The sequence below is a fragment of the Mustela lutreola genome, chromosome 4, assembly GCF_030435805.1.
Source record: "Mustela lutreola isolate mMusLut2 chromosome 4, mMusLut2.pri, whole genome shotgun sequence".
NCBI classification, from domain to species: Eukaryota; Metazoa; Chordata; class Mammalia; order Carnivora; family Mustelidae; genus Mustela; species Mustela lutreola.
The window spans coordinates 57,137,538-57,155,591 of NC_081293.1; the positions used below are offsets into that span (position 1 = coordinate 57,137,538).

The 18,054-nt window shown below is 38.1% G+C and overlaps 1 protein-coding gene across 3 annotated transcripts in view; it reads right to left on the bottom strand.

Moving 5' to 3' along the window:
* Positions 1-18,054, bottom strand: part of CCAR1 (cell division cycle and apoptosis regulator 1) — a 67,832-nt gene that overhangs the window by 34,705 nt on the left and 15,073 nt on the right. For 2 of the 3 annotated variants that reach the window (XM_059170081.1, XM_059170082.1), the window contains exons 3-10: positions 16,595-16,767; positions 15,896-15,940; positions 12,900-12,932; positions 9,185-9,378; positions 8,200-8,314; positions 7,902-8,094; positions 2,587-2,716; positions 2,194-2,355 (exon numbers count right to left, since the gene is read on the bottom strand). In XM_059170081.1, the coding sequence (XP_059026064.1) occupies positions 2,194-2,355; positions 2,587-2,716; positions 7,902-8,094; positions 8,200-8,314; positions 9,185-9,378; positions 12,900-12,932; positions 15,896-15,940; positions 16,595-16,767 (1,045 nt within the window). The remainder of the gene's footprint in view (positions 1-2,193; positions 2,356-2,586; positions 2,717-7,901; positions 8,095-8,199; positions 8,315-9,184; positions 9,379-12,899; positions 12,933-15,895; positions 15,941-16,594; positions 16,768-18,054) is intronic. The other variant, XM_059170083.1, reaches the window with a different exon arrangement.

The window sequence follows — 18,054 nt, forward strand, 5'->3', positions numbered from 1 at the left end:
TAATTTTTCTTTTCGCGTTTTTCTTTTTTTTAAGATTTTATTTATTCATTTGACAGACAGAGATCACAAGTAGGCAGAGAAGCAGGCAGGGATAGAGAGAGGAGGAAGCAAGCTCCCTGCTAAGCAGAGAGCCTGATGCAGGGCTCGATCCCAGGACCCTGGGATCATGACCTGAGCTGAAGGCTTTAACCCACTGAGCCACCCAGGCGCCCCTTCACTGTCTTTTTTAAAGACAACTAAAGACAAGGTGTAAATTATGATCTAATGTATTTGTAGGGAATTTTTTAATTTAAAGATTAAAAATAACAATATATAATGACAAACTTGTCAAGTATGGTTGCTAACATTTGGATAATTCTGCTTCCAAATTAAGGAAAGTTTGAAAAATGTGTATTTGAGTGTTTTTAAAAGTGTTGCAGACCGACAGTATGTATAATAGTTTCTTAGTTTTCCATCACTAGAATTTTTGAAGTTGTGTTCTAACCTATAGGATTTTAATTTACAATAAAACAAAAGATATACAAATGAGTCATTTCAGTATCTTATAATCACATTACTATAAAACAATCTTGATTTCTTCAAGTATAGATGAGAGAAGGTATGGTAATTTTAGAATGATTTTTATTTGTAATGGGTTGATTTGATGCTCTGGGAATTTATTTCAAAGTGCGGAAATGAAACTGTGATTGTCTAACTCAGAAGGAGATAGCTACTGAATTTACATTCTATTCATCACAATTCTCCCCCAAAGGTAGCATTCTAGACTGCAATAGTCTAGAGCAGAGCTGCTCTATTTACTATCTTTGGGCCTGGAGAAATGTTTTTCTTCTAGTAAGTTTCTCTGATAGATGCAGTCTAGATATTTAAACATATATATGTAAACAGGAGTAACAAGAAAACTAGTATAAATCAAGAACAACTGCTCATTTGACCACATGACTACAGGAATATGAACTATTTAACAATTAAGCAAAGTTATTAAGCAAGATTTTTTGTGGCATTAAGTAGTTTAAGTAAATTATACTGTTTTACTCAACCTAGAACTGAATGTATAGAAATTTAAATTTTTGATAGGCCAGGATTATGAATATTAATTATTAGTCTTTGTTGAAACACAGTAATACGTCCTCAGGAGACTGAAGTGCACACAGTTATTTGTTCCTATGCTAAACAGCTTTAAACACTGCTTTTAGTTTTGTTTTTGTTTTTTTTTTTTTTAAAGATTTTATTTATTTACATGACAGACAGAGATCACAGAGAAGCAGGCAGAGAGAGAGGAGGAAGCAGGCTCCCAGCTGAGCAGAGAGCCCAATGCAGAGCTTGATCCCAGGACCCTGGGACCATGTCCTGAGCTGAAGGCAGAGGCTTTAACCCACTGAGCCACCCACGCGCCCCTTAATGTTTCATTTTTATTTTACTATTAATTTGTTTGCTCCACTTGTTAATTTATCTTTTATTCAACTGCCAGTGCCAGGGCCTTCAGATAATTCCTCCTCTCCCTTAGACTAAAATTAGTCATTTTACCAATTTGCCTTTTTATGAACCACAACACTGTAGTCATTACCTGACCGTCATCCTACCACCACCATTAATTACGGAGTATCTACAACTGCCACAGATTGGATTGCTTTAGATATACACACACTAAATTTAACCTTAGCAATTCTGCTAATCGATAAAACTTCCATTTCACAAATGAAACTAAGAAATTCTTGTTAACTTACCCATTACCTCTGACTCCAAAGGCTGAAAATGTGTTTATATATACATCTTTATGCATATATTTACACATCTGTGAGTGTATATGAAGATCTATGCTGCTATTATGTCACACTATCACAACTAACTTGAAATAATAGGTCCACTGCTGTGTTATTACTCCATCACACACAATCAACTACCCATGGACTTTAAATAAAGTTATCAATAAATCTGGACCTTAAATGACTGTAACTTTAAGGAACATATTAAAAAAAAATAAGTTGATCACAAGGGGGTATCTTTTTCAATAGCTATCTTTAATGATTTTATGAATATATAAAAATACACTCCTACTTCAAATTACATTTCTACCCTATATAAATTAAAAGCTAGGGATGAAAGTTGTAAGAAAAGTATCTCTATAACACAGTCTACTAAATTAGACAAATTACAAAATTGGTTATTTAATAAAACAATGGGAAAAAAACTTACCAATCTAATGAAAATTTTGAAAACTGAACTGTGTAACGTGGAACAACACGTCGAACTCTCCGAGGTGATCGTTCTCGCTCTCTTCGAGGAGATCTCTCCCGGGAACGTTTTCTCTGAGGAGATCTTTCTCTGGATCTACGTCGTTCTCTCTCCCTTTCACGACTTAAAACAAAATTTTCTAAAATTACTAGTATTTCTGGCATTACTGAACAGTTCTTTTTATAAAACAGGTAATATAAGATTCTCTAATATATTTAAACTTCTTAAAAATTGTAAAATATGTGTAACATGAACTTACTATGTAATCATTTTTAAATGTACAGTTAGTGGCATTATGTGCATTCACAGTGTGCACCATCACCACCATCAAAAGTACACTTAAAAAAAACATACCTTCGGTCATCTTTTCTGTTAGGCACTTGATCCCCTCTGTCATTCCTTCCTGAAAATCTGGATGGTGGATCTAATCTTCGTGCAGGTTGTGGCTGCGAAACTATACGAACAGGGGGCTGCAATAAACCAGCTTTAAAAGACACAGAAATAAAAAAAATTAAACTTAAATAAAAGCATTATCTAGTTAAGTTTTTACAACTAGAAAAAGTTGGCTAATATTTTAAGCTTTGTGGCCAGGAAATAGTAGACACTACTTGTATATTTGGATGTATTTTTTACAATCATTTAAAATGGAAAGGTCAGGGGGTGCCTGGGTGGCTCTGTGGTTTAAGCCTCTGCCTTCAGCTCAGGTCATGATCCCAGGGTCCTGGGATCTAGCCCCACATCAGGCTCTCTGCTCAGGAGGGAGCCTGCTTCTCCCTCTCTCTCTGCCTGCCTCTCTGCCTACTTCTGCCTACTTGTGATTTCTCTGTCAAATAAGTAAATAAAAAATCTTTTAAAAAAATGCAAATGTGATTTATAGTTCAGGTACCATATAAACCAGGCCATGGACCAAATCAAAGGGCTATAGTTTGAAATCCCCAATCCACAGAGAGTAAACTAAAGACTGCTGTACAATTTGTTCACAGTGCGCCAAACTATTATCCAGTTTCCACAGAGAAAAAGAACTCCTTAGTGAGAGCTCTCCACTCTGACCTAGTAATCAAATTTAGCATCAATTAACAGAAGAATGTGCCTCCTAATATAATATAATACAAATTACAAAACCTCAACTAGAATGTGTCCTGGCCAAAGCCTTTCGTTTTCTCTTTTTAAGAGAGAGAGTGCAAGTGAGTCAGGGGGTGGTGTGTTGGGGGAAGAAGGTGAGGAAGAAAGAGAATCTTAAGCAGGCTCCACACCCAGCAAGGAGCCTGACACAGAGACTCAACTTCACAACCCTAACATCATGAACTGAAAGGAGATAGCTTAACTGACAGAGCCACCCATGTGCCCCTTACTAAAGCCTTTACACTTATTCTATTAGGTTCATAGTTTATACGGCAGATAACACAAACAAGGTAAAAACATCACGAGGAATAAAGGGACATCCATAATACCATATTCCAAAAGAATCCACAGCCTAATTTCTTCAAAAAGTCAAAGTCGTAAAGGAAGAAAGAAAAGGTGGGAAACTGGGGCACCTGGTTTGCTCAGTCAGTTGAGTGTCCAACTCTTTTTTTTTTTTTTTTTTTTTTTTTTTTTTTTTTTTTTAAAGATTTTATTTATTTACTTGACAGAGAGAAACCACAAGTACACTGAGAGGCAGGCAGAGAGAGAGAGAAGGAAGCAGGCTCCCTGCTGAGCAGAGAGCCCGATGCGGGACTCGATCCCAGGACCCTGAGATCATGACCTGAGCCGAAGGCAGCGGCTTAACCCACTGAGCCACCCAGGCGCCCCAAGTGTCCAACTCTTAATTTCAGCTCAAGTCATAATCCCAGGGACCTCTGCTTTGGGATTTTCTCTCCCTCTCTTTCAGCCCTCTACCTTCCCCTCCACCCCCCACACTCTTTTACATAAATATTTGAAAAAAAAGAAAAAGTAGGAAACTATTCCAGAATTTAAAAAAACTAAGATAATATAACCAAACACAATGGATAAAAGCTGACTGGCTTTTTGTTTAGGAAACAAAAAACAACCTTCAAAGACATCTAGGAGACAAATGGAGAGATCTGAATATACTAAAGTACTTGAATCATTTTTCTTAGATGGAATAATAGATTGCAATTATATAGGAAAATGGTCTCAGGATGCCTGGGTGGCTCGGTCAATAAAGCCTCTGCATTTGGCTTGGGTCATGATCCCAGGGTCCTAGGACTGAGCCCCGCAGGGAGCCTGCTTCTCCCTCTCCCACTCCCCTGCTGTGTTCCTTCTCTTGCTGTCCCTCTGTCAAATAAATAATATCTTTGGAAAAAAAAAAAAAGAAAGATGTTCTCTTTTAGAAAGGACATGCTTGGGACGCCTGGGTGACTTAGTTGGTTGGGCGTCTGCCTTCTGCTCAGGTTGTGATCCCAGGGCTCTGGGATCAAGTCCCACATCAGGCTCCCTCTCCCTGCTGCTCTCCCCTGCTTTTGCAAACACTTTCCCTGACAAATAAATAAAATCTTAAAAAAAAAAAAAATAGAAAGGTCATGCTTCAGCATATAGACGTGAAGTATCAGTCTAAATGCTTCAAATGAATAAGCAAAAACGGGTGTATTTGAATACATGTAAACAGACAAAACACAAAGTAAAATGTTAACATTACAGGATTGAAGTATGTAAGTGATCACTTTACAGTTCTTTCAAAATTTTGTATAGTTAAAAATTTTCATGATAAAAACTAAGGATGAAAGAAACAGCTAACTTATGAACATTTCTTATGTTAAGAAATCCTAGTTGCTGGGGTGCCTAGGTGGCTCAGTGTGTTAAGCCTCTGCCTTCAGCTCAGTTCATGATCTCAGGGTTCTTCGATGGAGCTCCACATAGGGAGCTCTGCTCAGCAGGGAGCCTGTTTCCCTCCTTAGTTGGCAATGGAAATTTTCTTTTTTTAAAGACTTTGACAGAGAGAAAGAGAGAGCACAAGCAGGGGAGCAGCAGGCAGGAGCAGGAGAAGCTGAGTAGAGAGCCTGATATGGTGGCGGTTGATCCCAAGTCCCTGGAATTATGACCTGAGCCAAAGGTAGATGCTTAATCAACTGAACCACCTAGGCACCCCTAAGTAAAATCTTTAAAAAACAAACAAACAGGAGCACCTGGGTTGCTCAGTCATTAAAGTGTCTGCCTCCAGTTCGGGTCATATTCTCAGCATCCTGGGATTGAGAAGCTCCCCCCCCCCATAGCAGGCTCCCTGCTCAGCAGGAGGCCTGCTTCTCCCTCTGCCTGTTGCTTCCCCTGCTTGTGTTACCTCTCTCTCCCTATTTCTGTCATCAATAAATAAAATCTTTAGGGGCGCCTGGGTGGCTCAGTGGGTTAAGCCGCTGCCTTCGGCTCAGGTCATGATCTCAGAGTCCTGGGATCGAGTCCCGCATAGGGCTCTCTGCTCAGCGGGGAGCCTGCTTCCCTCTCTCTCTCTGTCTGCCTCTCCATCTACTTATGATTTCTCTGTCAAATAAATAAATAAAATCTTTAAAAAAAAAAAAATCTTTAAAACAAAACAGAAGGACAGCTAGGTGGCTCAATCAGTTAAGCATCTGCCTTCATCTCAGGTCATGATCCCACAGTTCTGGGATTGAGCCCCACATTGTGCTCCCTGCTCAGAGGGGAAATATGCTTCTCCTTCAGCCCCTCACTCCTACTTAAACACGCATGCACTCTCTCTCATTCACTCTCCAATAAATAAATAACAATTAAAAAAAAAAAAAGAAGAAAAAGTAAGTCATACACAGCAGATTATATAAATGGAATCACACACTGTAACATTCAAAGAGACAAATCTAAATTGTATTAGGTGAAGGGGAGGGAGGGGAGAGGGATGAGGGATCTGTACCCTTGAAACAAGTAATACATTATGTGTTAATAAAAAAAACTCACCTATAGTATGTGGACGCATATTTAGAGAGTAAAACCATTAAAAAAGACTGAACAGCAAAATTTTAATTTCTTACCCAAAAAATTACATATGCATTTTAGTAACTCATTACACTATAATCTCTTTTCATTATTTTATATGTGATATAATAAAAGAGAAAATGATATAAATGACACTTAAAAAATATTAATTAGGGGCACCTGCATAGCTCAGCCGTAAGCATCTGACCCTTGATTTTGGCTCACATCACGACCTCAAGGTCACGGGATAGAGCCCTGCATTGGACTACACACTTGTCAGAATCTGCTTTAATTTCTCTCCTCTCCCTCCCTCTCCGCTCTTCTCCCTGCTCCTGTGCTCTTTCTCTAAAATAAGTCAATCTTAAAAAAAAAAAGAAAAAGAAAAAAAAAGCCCACCAAAAACAACAAAAAAATGAATTAAGTAGGCTTTTTTTTGGGTCACCTGGTGGCTCAGTCAGTTGACCATCTGCCTTCGGTTAAGGTCGTGATCCTAGGGTTCTGGGTTCGAGCCCCACATTTGGCTCCCTGCTAGGCAATCTGCTTCTCCCGCTCCCCCTGCCCCCTCCCCTCATTTTCACTCTATTTATAAAGAAATAAAATCTTGAAAAAAACAAACAAAAAAACCCCGCTTCTCTTAAGCCAAGGTTATCTTATTACCATTTCAATTAAAAGTGTCCAGAATTTCAAATAATTAATTTACAAAGTAAAATGTAAAATACAGCTCACTTATTTCATGCACTGTAATTCAACAAGTAATTTAAAGTACTACCACCATGGGGCGCCTGGATGTCTCAGTCATTAAGCACCTGCCTTCAGCTCTGGTCATGATCCCAGGGTCCTGGTATCAAGTCCTGCATTGGGCTCCCTGCTCAGCGGGAAGCCTGCTTCTCCCTCTCCTACTCCCCCTGCTTATATTCCCTCTCTCACTGTGTTTCTGTCAAATAAATAAAATCTTCTTAAAAAAATAAAGTACTACCACCAAAGAACATTTACATAAAATATTATGTTTAGGGGCATCTGGTTGGCCCATTGGGTTAAGTAGGCAACTCTGGATTTTGGCTCAGGTCATGACGTTACAATCCTGGGACTGAGCCCCATGTTGGGCTCCCTGGTTAGCGGAGACTCTGCTTATAGATTCTCTTCTCTCCCTGTCTGCCTCTCCCCACAATTAAATAAATTTTTAAAAATACAGTAAATAAAATGTTATGATTATATGAAATTTTCTTCAATTACAGATAAGATACCAATAAAGGGATTGGGGATTAACAGTTCTGATATTTAAGTTCACAAAGAGCATCTCTTTCTGTAAGAGCAATAACGGGAGCCTGGGTGGCTCAGATGTTAAGCGTCTGCTTTTAGTTCAGGTCATGATACCAGAGTCCTGGGATCAAGCCTCAGGTCGGGCTCCCAGCTCAGCAGGGAGTCTACTTCTCCCTCTCTCTCTGCCTCTGCCTCTCCTGCTGCTTGTGCTTTCTCTCTCAGTCTCCGTCTCAAATTAATAAATAAAATCTTTTTAAAAATTAAAGTTAAAATTTAAAAAAAATACAAGAGCAATAAAATAAAAATACTTCCAAACAGCTACAGAAGTAGAAGTGGTCTGCATAAGATACTTACTTGCAAGTATTCTGGAAATCCTGCCTTTTTTTTTTTTTTTTAAATAATTAAAAGCATATTCTCATTATTTTAACTACACAGTTGTAAAAGTTATGTGTTAGCCTTAAACTGAAAAGACACATTACAAGTAGTACCTTTTTGCTGTGGCTGCTGTAATAAAGGCTGTGGCTGAGTCTGCAATAATGGTGTAATAGAAGCTGCTGAGATCTGGGCTTGCAGCAAGGACTGGGGTTGGGGCTGCGCCTGAACACCAAATGTCGTCTGTGGTGCAATTGGCTGAAGTACAGCAGGAGGAGTCTTCAGTAAAGGCTGAGTTTGGGATTGATTCTTAACCAAAATAAAGAAATAAAAATTTGAAGAGGAAGAAAAAACTTAGAAAATTAGAAGATGAATCACCCAATACTGTAACACCTAACCCAGTATTTTATATACCTGATTCGGTAGCGTCTGAATTCTTTGAGCATTCCATTTAAAAGGCATATTGGGATTATATGTAGCTTCGACCAATACTCTGTCACCCACTTGGGGGGTTTTCCCTTTGACAGCACTGGAAAAAAAAATTAAGTTAAATATATACACAATTAAGAGATTCCTCCAAAAAATTCTGTATATGTAGTATTTTATCAAACGTAAACTATCTGAAATGGAAGTCTAAAAGAAAAAAGCTCTCTTAAGAAGTAAATATACCTCGACTTATTTTATTTTAGAACAAATGTTTTACCCTGAAAAACACAGGGTTTGAAATGTTAGAAATAACTTTGCACCTCATATTCTGCCAATATTGTGTCTCTCCATCTGCAGTACGTTCTAACTTTTACAATCCAAAAGTAAGATTTTCCTTGTGCTGTGGAGTGGTAAGAGAAATGAAGATGGTACACAGGAGACCAATTTCCAGAAAAATATCATATGATAATTAAATTTAATTTCCCAAATAAAGTACTTCTAAAGCAGTTCACTAGAATACAGCAGAAATATCCACATGCAATCACATCACACTAACAAAATAGTATTTTGAATGTTAGTCATTATTCATTCAATCCTACCCATTAATTTTTCAATTAAAAATGCTTTTTTAGTACATAGTGTCATTAGATAAGTCAAACATATTTAAATTTTAAAAGGCATATGACTAGTTCAATCTCTGCTCTCACTGTAAGTCTGCCCATGGTGAGTTAAAAATATTAACTCACTCCTATAAAATATGTATAAAGAATTCACCATAATTATTTTATTCAGTAACCAGAAGATATCTTCACTCATTTTCTCCATGAATAAAGGCCAGATATAAATATAATATAAGCTAGATGGTTAAAAGAAAAAATTATAATTAAACTATAATGCTATGCCACAATTTGGTCTTATCAATATATTTCATGCTAAACAAAAGAAGGCATTTGCCAACACCTAATTAAGTTACCTAAGCTGAAAGAATACATCTTCATCCACAAATCCAAATGTATCATGTAGTTTTGTAACTACTCCTGTAAAAACACGTTGTTTCTGAGGCTGGGTTTGTTGCTGACTCGACCTCGGTGTGGGATACGATACAGTTATCTGGGCTGCAGGCTGAGGAGTAGACAGGCTAAGGCTTGTAGGCAATGCAACAGCTGGCTATAAAACAAAATCAAGATCGAGATCGAATTAAGCTAATGAAATACTCTAAAAATTAAAAATGACCACTCAAAACTAATGCGAAATGCTAAAGTTAGGAAATACTCATGTACACATTGAAGGTAAGAATCAAGTCTGAAAAAAACTTTACTATCTACCTCAACAACATTAAATTCCATAAAATTAATATTGTCACAGCCTGTTCCAGGCAAAGAAAATACCATACTAAAATGAGATTTAAGAATACTGCAGGAGCGCCTGGTGGCTTAGTAGGTTGAGTGTCCCAGCTCTTGATTTTAGCTCAGGTCATGATTTCAGGGTCGAGATGGAGCCCTGCACTCAGGAGGGAGTCCCTCTGGGATTCTCTTACTTACTCTCCCTCTGCCCCTACTCACACTTGAGTGAGCGCACACGTGCGAGTACACACACTCTAAGATAAATAATGCACATTGAGGCGCCTAGGTGGCTCAGTCACTTAAGCATCTGACTCATGATTTCTCAGGTTGTGAGATCAAGGCCCACATCAGACTCATGTGCTGGGCATGGAGACTGCTTAAGATGCTCTCTCCCCTTGGGGAGGGTATGTGCTATGGTGAGTGCAGTGAAGTGTGTAAACCTGGTGATTCACAGACCTGTACCCCTAGGGATAAAAATATATGTTTATAAAAAAATTAAATTAAAAAAAAAAAAAGATTCTCTCTCCCTCTTCCTGTGTACCGCCTCCCTTAAAAAAATACTGTGTATGTTAGAGGTAGATGCCTGGCTGGCTCAGTTGGTGGAGTATGGGAATCTTGATCTCGAGGTTGTGGGCTCAAACCCTACATTGGGAGTAGAGATTACTTAAAAACAAAAACCTGCAAATTTTAGTCCCCTCTTAGAAATTCAAATAGTGGCATAATACTCAGCAAGGTCCTATATAAGTGAAATAGGTAAAAAAAAAAAAGACAAATATGTATAATCTCACTTACATGTGAAATCTAAAAAAAAAAAAAACCAAAAAATTCATAGAAACAGAATAGAAGCTTGGTGATTGCCAAGGGTATGGAGGAAGAAATGGGTGAAGTTGGTCAAAAAGTACAAACGTCTAGTTATAAGCTAAATATTAAGTTCCACGGATGTAATGTAAAGATAATGACCATAACACAGTATTTGTGTATTTGAAAGTTGCTGACACAGTACCTCTTAAAAGTTCTCAACAGAAAAAAATTTTAATGATGTGAGGTGATTCATGTTAAAAAGAATCTTATTATGGTCACCATTTCACAATATATACATAAATCAAACTATGTTGTATACCTTCTGTTAATACAACGTTATATACCAATCATCTTTCCATAAAACTGAACAAACAAGAAAAATATTAACACTTTCATTTGTCTATTCTGGCATAATCAAACATAAACAGCATATTGCTGTTAAAATGTCTATATATAAATAGAAATAAAATCATCAGAAACAAAGAAACAATCATCTAACTCTTCAAGGCAAAACAAGAATTCAACATTTCTCAGACTATGACCACAAAATTATTTCCCATGAAATTTCTTTAACATCCTGAGACAATAATGATTTATGGGTGCAAACTGGGAAATGCTATCCAAGAAAAGACTAGACTGCTTTTTATAGCTTTTCTACTCAGTTTGGAAATTCTATTGGAGACTGAATATACAAGATCAGTGTCAGTTAATTTTGATTCCTTAATAAAAACAAAGTGAGGCTGACTTTTTTTTTACAAAAATAATATATTCAAAACTAAAATGGTATGAAAAGGTTATAAACTACAAAGCTTCTTCTCTACTCCTGCTCCTCAGCTATCCAATTCCCTATCCATGGACAATCACTGTTACAGGTTCTGCTTCCTTTTTATCAGTTTCATAGTATTTCACTTTAAGTCAGTAAACCATGGCCCCTGGTCCAAATCCAGCCCACAGCTTATGATTTTGTGATTTTTGTACAGATCAGAAACCAGGGATGGTTTCCTACCCTTTATTAATTTTTAATGATTTTATTCATTTATTTGAGAGACAGAGAATGAACGGGGGGGGGGGGGGGGCTTGTGCAGAGGGAGAGGGACAGACTCCCTGCTCAGCTGGGAAACTTACACAGAGCTCAATCTCAGGACCCAGAGATCATGACCTGAGTGAAGTCAGACACCTAACTGAGTCACCCATGTGCCCTGATTTCTTAGACTTTAAAATAATTTTTAAAAAGAAAAAAAAAAATGCAACAGACTGTAAGTCATCCATAAACCTAAAGGAGCACTATTTTAAGTTTAAAAATGTTAAGTGTCATAAATTTAAAAACGGGGCACTTGGGTGCTTCAGTCATTAGGAATCTGCCTTCGACTCAGGTCATGATCCCAGCATCCTGGGATGAGAGTCCCACATCGGGCTCCCTGCTCAGCAGAGAACCTGCTTCTCCCTCTCCAGCTCCCCTGTGCTTGTGCTCCCTCTCTTGCTCTCTGCTGTAAATAAATTTTTTTTTTTTTTTTTTTAAGTAAGTTTAAAAACGGGAAAGCCTTGGTGGCTGGCTGGTTAAGTCTCTAACTTGATTTTGGCTCAAGTCATGGTCTCAGGATCATAGGATTAAGCCCCATATCGGGCTCTACACTCAGTGTAGAGTCTCCTTATCCTTCTCCCCCTGCTCTTTACTGTGCACTCTCTCTCAAATAAATAAAATATGTATTTTTTGAAGTTCAAAAACACTTTAATGCTGCTGAAAAATTAAATTGATAATGTAATACAACACTCTCACCTATTAAGGTCAAGCTTAAAACGATATAATAAAAACATTTTTCTAAAAATATTAGCTAAATGAAAATGTATTAAAATTAAGTTTAGGGCGCGTGGGTGGTTCAGTTGTTTAAGCCACTGCATTCGGCTGAGGTCATAATCCCAGAATCCCAGGATCAAGTCCCACATCAGGCTCCCACCTCCACAGGGAATCTGCTTCTCCCTCTGACCTTCTCCCCTCTCATGCTCTCTTTCTCTCTTACTGTCTCTCTCTCTCAAATAAATAAATAAAATCTTTAAAAAAAGAAAAAAAGGAATTAAGTTTAAAGTGAAAATTAAGGTTAGGGGCGCCTGGGAGACTCAGGCGGTTAAGCATCTGCCTTCAGCTCAGGTCATGATCCTAGGGTCCTGGGATCGAGCCCTGCATTGGGATTCCTGCTCAGCAAAGAGCCTGCTTCTCTTTACCCTTCTGTCCCCTCCCCCGGCTTGAGTTACCTCTCTCCCTGTCAAATAAATAAAATCTTAAAAAAAAAAAAAAAAAAAAAAAGATTAAGTTTTACACAAGACCTCATATTTATTCAAACTAGATCACAGCTGGATCTACAATCAAATACCCTTAAAGACAAAACAACAACATGCATTCCACCTTTATTTCATATACTGTTAAACTAATATGTAAATCAACCAATATTCATCTTCAAACCCTGAAAGAAATACTAAAATAGGAATAAAACTTTGGTCTATTCTTCACTCAGATATCCAAAAGAAACAGATTAATGGCAAACTAACCTGTGTTAAAAGGGTCTGCTGAGGTTGCTGTAACTGAAAATAGAAAAAACAAGCAAAAATAGGGAAGAAAAAAGAAAAGAATCAATCAAAATTCTTTCACAGATGCTCTAAAGAAAAATTCCTATTAAATGGGTACTTTATTTCTAATTAAGAAATAAGGTGAAAAATAACAGAAGTCATCAGGTGTAAGATTTCCTACAACTATTTCTAACTGCAGACCAGATGTATCACTAACGCATTCAATGGGGCACCTGGCTGGCTCAGTCAGTAGAGCATGTGACTACTGATCTCAGTGTTTGAGCCCAAGTTACGTGAAGAGATTACTAAACATAAAATCTTTTCTTTTTTTCAAGATTTAGCTTATTCATCTGACAGAGAGAGAGAGCAAGCAAAAGTAGGGAGAACGCAGGCAAAGGGAGAGGGAGAAGCAGGCTCCCTGTTGCAGAAAGCCCGATGAGGGGCTCAATCCCAGGACCTTAGGATGACCTGACCCAAAGGCAGACACTGAGCCACTCAGGCGCCCCTAAATATAAAATCTTTAAAACAAACAAACGAACAAAAAAACCTAACACATCCAATAAAGAAACTGATCTTTTACCTTATTTCAGAGTAACAACCCCCCCCCCCAAAACAAAAACACACACACACACAAAATCCTTAAGTACTTAGATGGGAAATTTCTTTTTTTTTTTTTTTTTTTAAGATTTTATTTATTTATTTGACAGACAGAGATCACAAGTAGGCAGAGAGGCAGGCAGAGAGAGAGGAGGAAGCAGGCTCCCTGCTGAGCAGAGAGCACGATGCAGGGCTTGTTCCCAGGACTCTGGGATCATGACCTGAACTGAAAGCAGTGACTTTAACCCACTGAGCCACCCAGGCGCCCCTAGATGGGAAATTTCTATTATTAAATTATTGGTCACCATGCTACAGAAATATCACTGGGGAAAAAAAAATACTGGCTCTCTAAATATTATATCTGATAACAGATTAATACACAAAATATATAAAACACACAAAATCTTACACCAAGAAACAAATAACCTAATTAAAAAATGGGTAGAGGAAATGGACAGTGTTCAAAAGTAGACATAAAGATTGAGAAGAGAAACATGAAAAGGTGTGCAACATCATGCATCACCAGGGAAATGCAAATCAAAACCACAATGAACTGTCAAAATAGCTGACACCTGTCAGAAGAGCTAAAGCCAAAAACACAAGAAACAAGTGTTCGGCAAGATGTGAAGAAAAAACCTTTATGTACTTTTGGTGGAATGTAAATTGGTACAGCTACTGTGGAAAACACTGTAGACGTTCCTCATAAAATCAAAAGCAGAAATACCCCATATAACCCAGTAATTCTACCATTGTATATTTACCTAAAGAGAAAAAATGCTAATTTAAATGATGTATGTATCCCTATGTTTACCACATTATTTACAATAGCCAAGATGTGGAAACAACCTGTCCATCAACAGATAAATGGATAAGGAAAACCTGGAGGGTATACACATGCACACATGCAACGGAGTATTATATAGCCATAAAAAGGATTAGCCTGTGCCATTTGAGACAACACAGATGGACCTACAGGGTATTATGCAAAGAGAAATATGTCAGCCTGAGGAAGAAATACTGTAGGATTCCACTCATAAGCAGAATCTTAAGATAAACAAAACAATGGGCAAGTGGGTGGCTCAGCTGGTAAGCATCTGTCTTCAGCTCATGATCTCCAGGTCCTAGGATCCAGCCCCACGTTCAGTGGGGAATCTATTTCTCCCTCTCCTTCCCCTCCCCTGCTCTAATAAATAGATAAAATCTTAAAAATAATAAAGATAAAAAATAGAGGTTCATGGGGTGCCTGGCCGAGTCAGTTGGTAGAACATGCAACTCTTCATCTCAAGAGTTGTGAGTTTATGCCCCAGGCTGAGCATAAAGCTTCCATTTAAAAAACTTCAAAAATATTTAAAAAAAAATAAAGTAGGGGTGGCGTTGGTGGCTCAGTCAGTTAAGCACCTAACTTTTTATTTCTTTTTAAGATTTTATTTATTTACTTGAGAGAAACACAGCGAGAGAGGGAACACAAGCAGAGGGAGTAGGAGAGGGAGAAGTAGGCTTCCCGCCAAGCAGGGAGCCTGGACTCAAGACCTGAGCTGAAGGCAGCTGCTTAACGACTAAGCCACCCAGGTGCCCCTAAGCATCTAACTCTTGATTTTGGCTCAGGTCATGGTCTCAAAGTTGTGAGACTGAGTCCTACATGGGGCTCCATGCTGGACATGGAGCCTGCTTAAGATTATCTTTCTCTCTCTCCTTTTGCCTCTCTCCCCCGTGCACGCTCTTGTTCTACAAAAAAATAAACAAAAATAAAAAATAAAGGCTTAAAGCCAATGGTCTATCTAGGATTAAGGCTTCAAATGGGAAAAAGGATCTTTTCATTTTATTATGTGGTCTAATACAGCACAGTAGGGGTAGATGTTCCACAGAAGACCTGGTACAAAGATTCAGTAATACAGTGATTCTTTCCAAGAAACATGTGACAGGGCACCTGGGTGGCTTCAGTTAATTAAGCATCTGCCTTCAGTTCTGGTTCTGAACCTGGGATCCTGGGGTCCTGGGATCCAGCACAGTTCAGGCTCCCTGCTAAGTGGGGAGTCTGCCTCTCCCTCTCACTATGATCCTCCCCTCTTCCTCATGCTCTCTCTCAAATATATAAATGAATCAAACTCTGAAAGAAAAAAAGAAAGCAAGAAAGAAACGAGGGAGGAAGGAAAGGAAGAAACGTGACAAAGACATGCTATTAATTACTTGGATTTTCAGGACTTCTCTTCTATAGTCCTCTCCCTCAGAGACATTCCTTTTTGCCTACCTCATTTAGCCCACCCCCAAAGAATTCAAATCACACATTAATGTAGCGTACAGGAAATAAAATCTATATAAACTGAATCTGGGACAAATTATTTTTTTATATCAGTTTTTAACACGAAAAATATAAAACTAACCTGTTGTTGCACACTATACAAGGCCTGCTGAGGTTGTGAATATTGCTGGAAAAAAAGATTTTTCAAAGAAAAATATGAAGTCAGTTTTATTCATTCTCAAGAAGCAATATACATACATACAAATACATAAACAAAATCACACTATAAAGAAATTTTGTGGAACAACTAAAGTTCACCAAAATAAACCAAAATGATGATTCCTTATACTCAGGAATTAAGAACTGAATTTTATTCAAATAACCGAGGTATAAGAACTGCCAGTTTTATGAATTTTGATTGTCCAACTGTACCATTCTGTATGTCTTAGGCACATACAATTTTTATTACATGAAAAAACAATAAGCATAATAAAAACGCACAATTATTGGGGTGCCTGGGTGGAAAAGTTAGTTAAGTTTCTTGGTTTCAGCTCAGGTCATGATCTCAGGGACCTGGGATCCAGCCCCACCTTAGGCTCCATGCTCAGCACAGAGTTTGTTTGGGATTCTCCTTCTCCCTCTGCCCCTCCACCATGTGCATTTGTGTGCATGTGCAAGCACAGGCTCGCTCTCTCAAATACATAAATCTAAAAACAAACAAACAAACAAACAAAAAACCCCAACAGAACAAAACCCCACTATTATTAATTCTTTAAAATTATCTGGCTACTCAGATATGACAGTTTACTATGCCACACACTGAAAACCAGGGAAGACTCACCTGTTGCAATGCAGCTGCTGCGGCTGCAGCTTGTTGCTGTAAGGCTGCAGTCTGAGTTAACTGATAGTTTGCTGGGGTTTGTGTGGTAAGTCCTGCTGCTGCTAATGCAGTTTGCTGGGTATAAATGGTAGGAGATGCTCCAAGGAGTGATGGTTGTTGAACACCCAATGCAGCTAAAATGAGATTAGAAAGGAAAAGGAAAAAAAAAAGAGCATTATTCGGATCCTTTCTAGGAGTTTTCCGTAAGTGCTAAGTTATGAATTATGTTCTGCCATTGTCCAGTAAAAACCTAAAGCAAAATTCCAGTAATGCTTGTTAAATTTAATTGATTCAGGGCACCTGGGTGGCTCAGGTCATGATCCCAGGGTTGGGGATCAAGCCCGGCATCGGGTTCCCCACTCAGCGAGCGGGAAGCCTGCTTCTCCCTCCCCCACTCCCCTTGCTTGTGTTCCTTTTCTGGTTGTCTCTGTCAAATAAATAAAATATTAAAAATAAAAAAATAAATGTAATTGATTCAAGTGCCTCCTGAGATCCCAGTGGCTTTATACTAAATTTTTATATCATAATAGATACAAGACATTATTCTATAAAATTAAACTACATAATGAACACAACTACCCTTACCTAGACCAAGAGGCTAAACTGCTCTCAAGAAGTATTTTTAGGAAAAGAGGAAAAAATAAAGTGTACTATTATACTTCTCTTGAATTTACTGTTTTATCTCAATAAATGTGAATCACATATTGAAGACAGTGTTAATGAAAGTGATCCACCCTAAAACTTTCCATTGGACAAAATTTTCATACACTTATTTTGCATTAAAGATTTAAATACTAGGAAACAGACCAAAGCAGCTTTTGTGGGTTTGGTTTTTTTTAAGGTTTTATTTATTTCTGTGAGAGAGAAAGTGAGAAAGAGAGCATAAGCAAAGAAGGAGGGGCAGAGGGAGAGGGAGAAACAGATTCCCTGTTGAGCTGGAAGTTGGGCATGGGGGCTAAATCCTGGAACCTGGAGATCATGACCTGAGCCAAAGGCAAATGCTTAAACTGACTAAGCTACCCAGGCATCCTAACTTTTGTGTTTTAAAGCACAAAAAGTTTTTAATTTTAGTCCACTACTACACTGGACAATGAGACAAGATTAACCATAGTGACTTAAAACTGTAATTTGATTAAACCAAACTTAGAGGACTCAGAATGATAAATTAGGTACTTAATGTTTAATGTATGCTTAAAAAGCTCAAGAAACATGAGAAAGATTTTACTTGATGTTTTCATACAATTCCACTGAATGCAAAAAAGCAATCAACTAAAAACTGCAGTGTATGGGGCACTTGGGTGGCTCAGTTGTTAAGTGTTTGCCTTTGGCTCAGGTCATGATCTCCAGGTCCTGGGATCCAGGCCCATGTCAGGCTCCCAATTCAGAGGGAAGCCTGCTTTTCCCTCCCCCTGCTTGTGCTT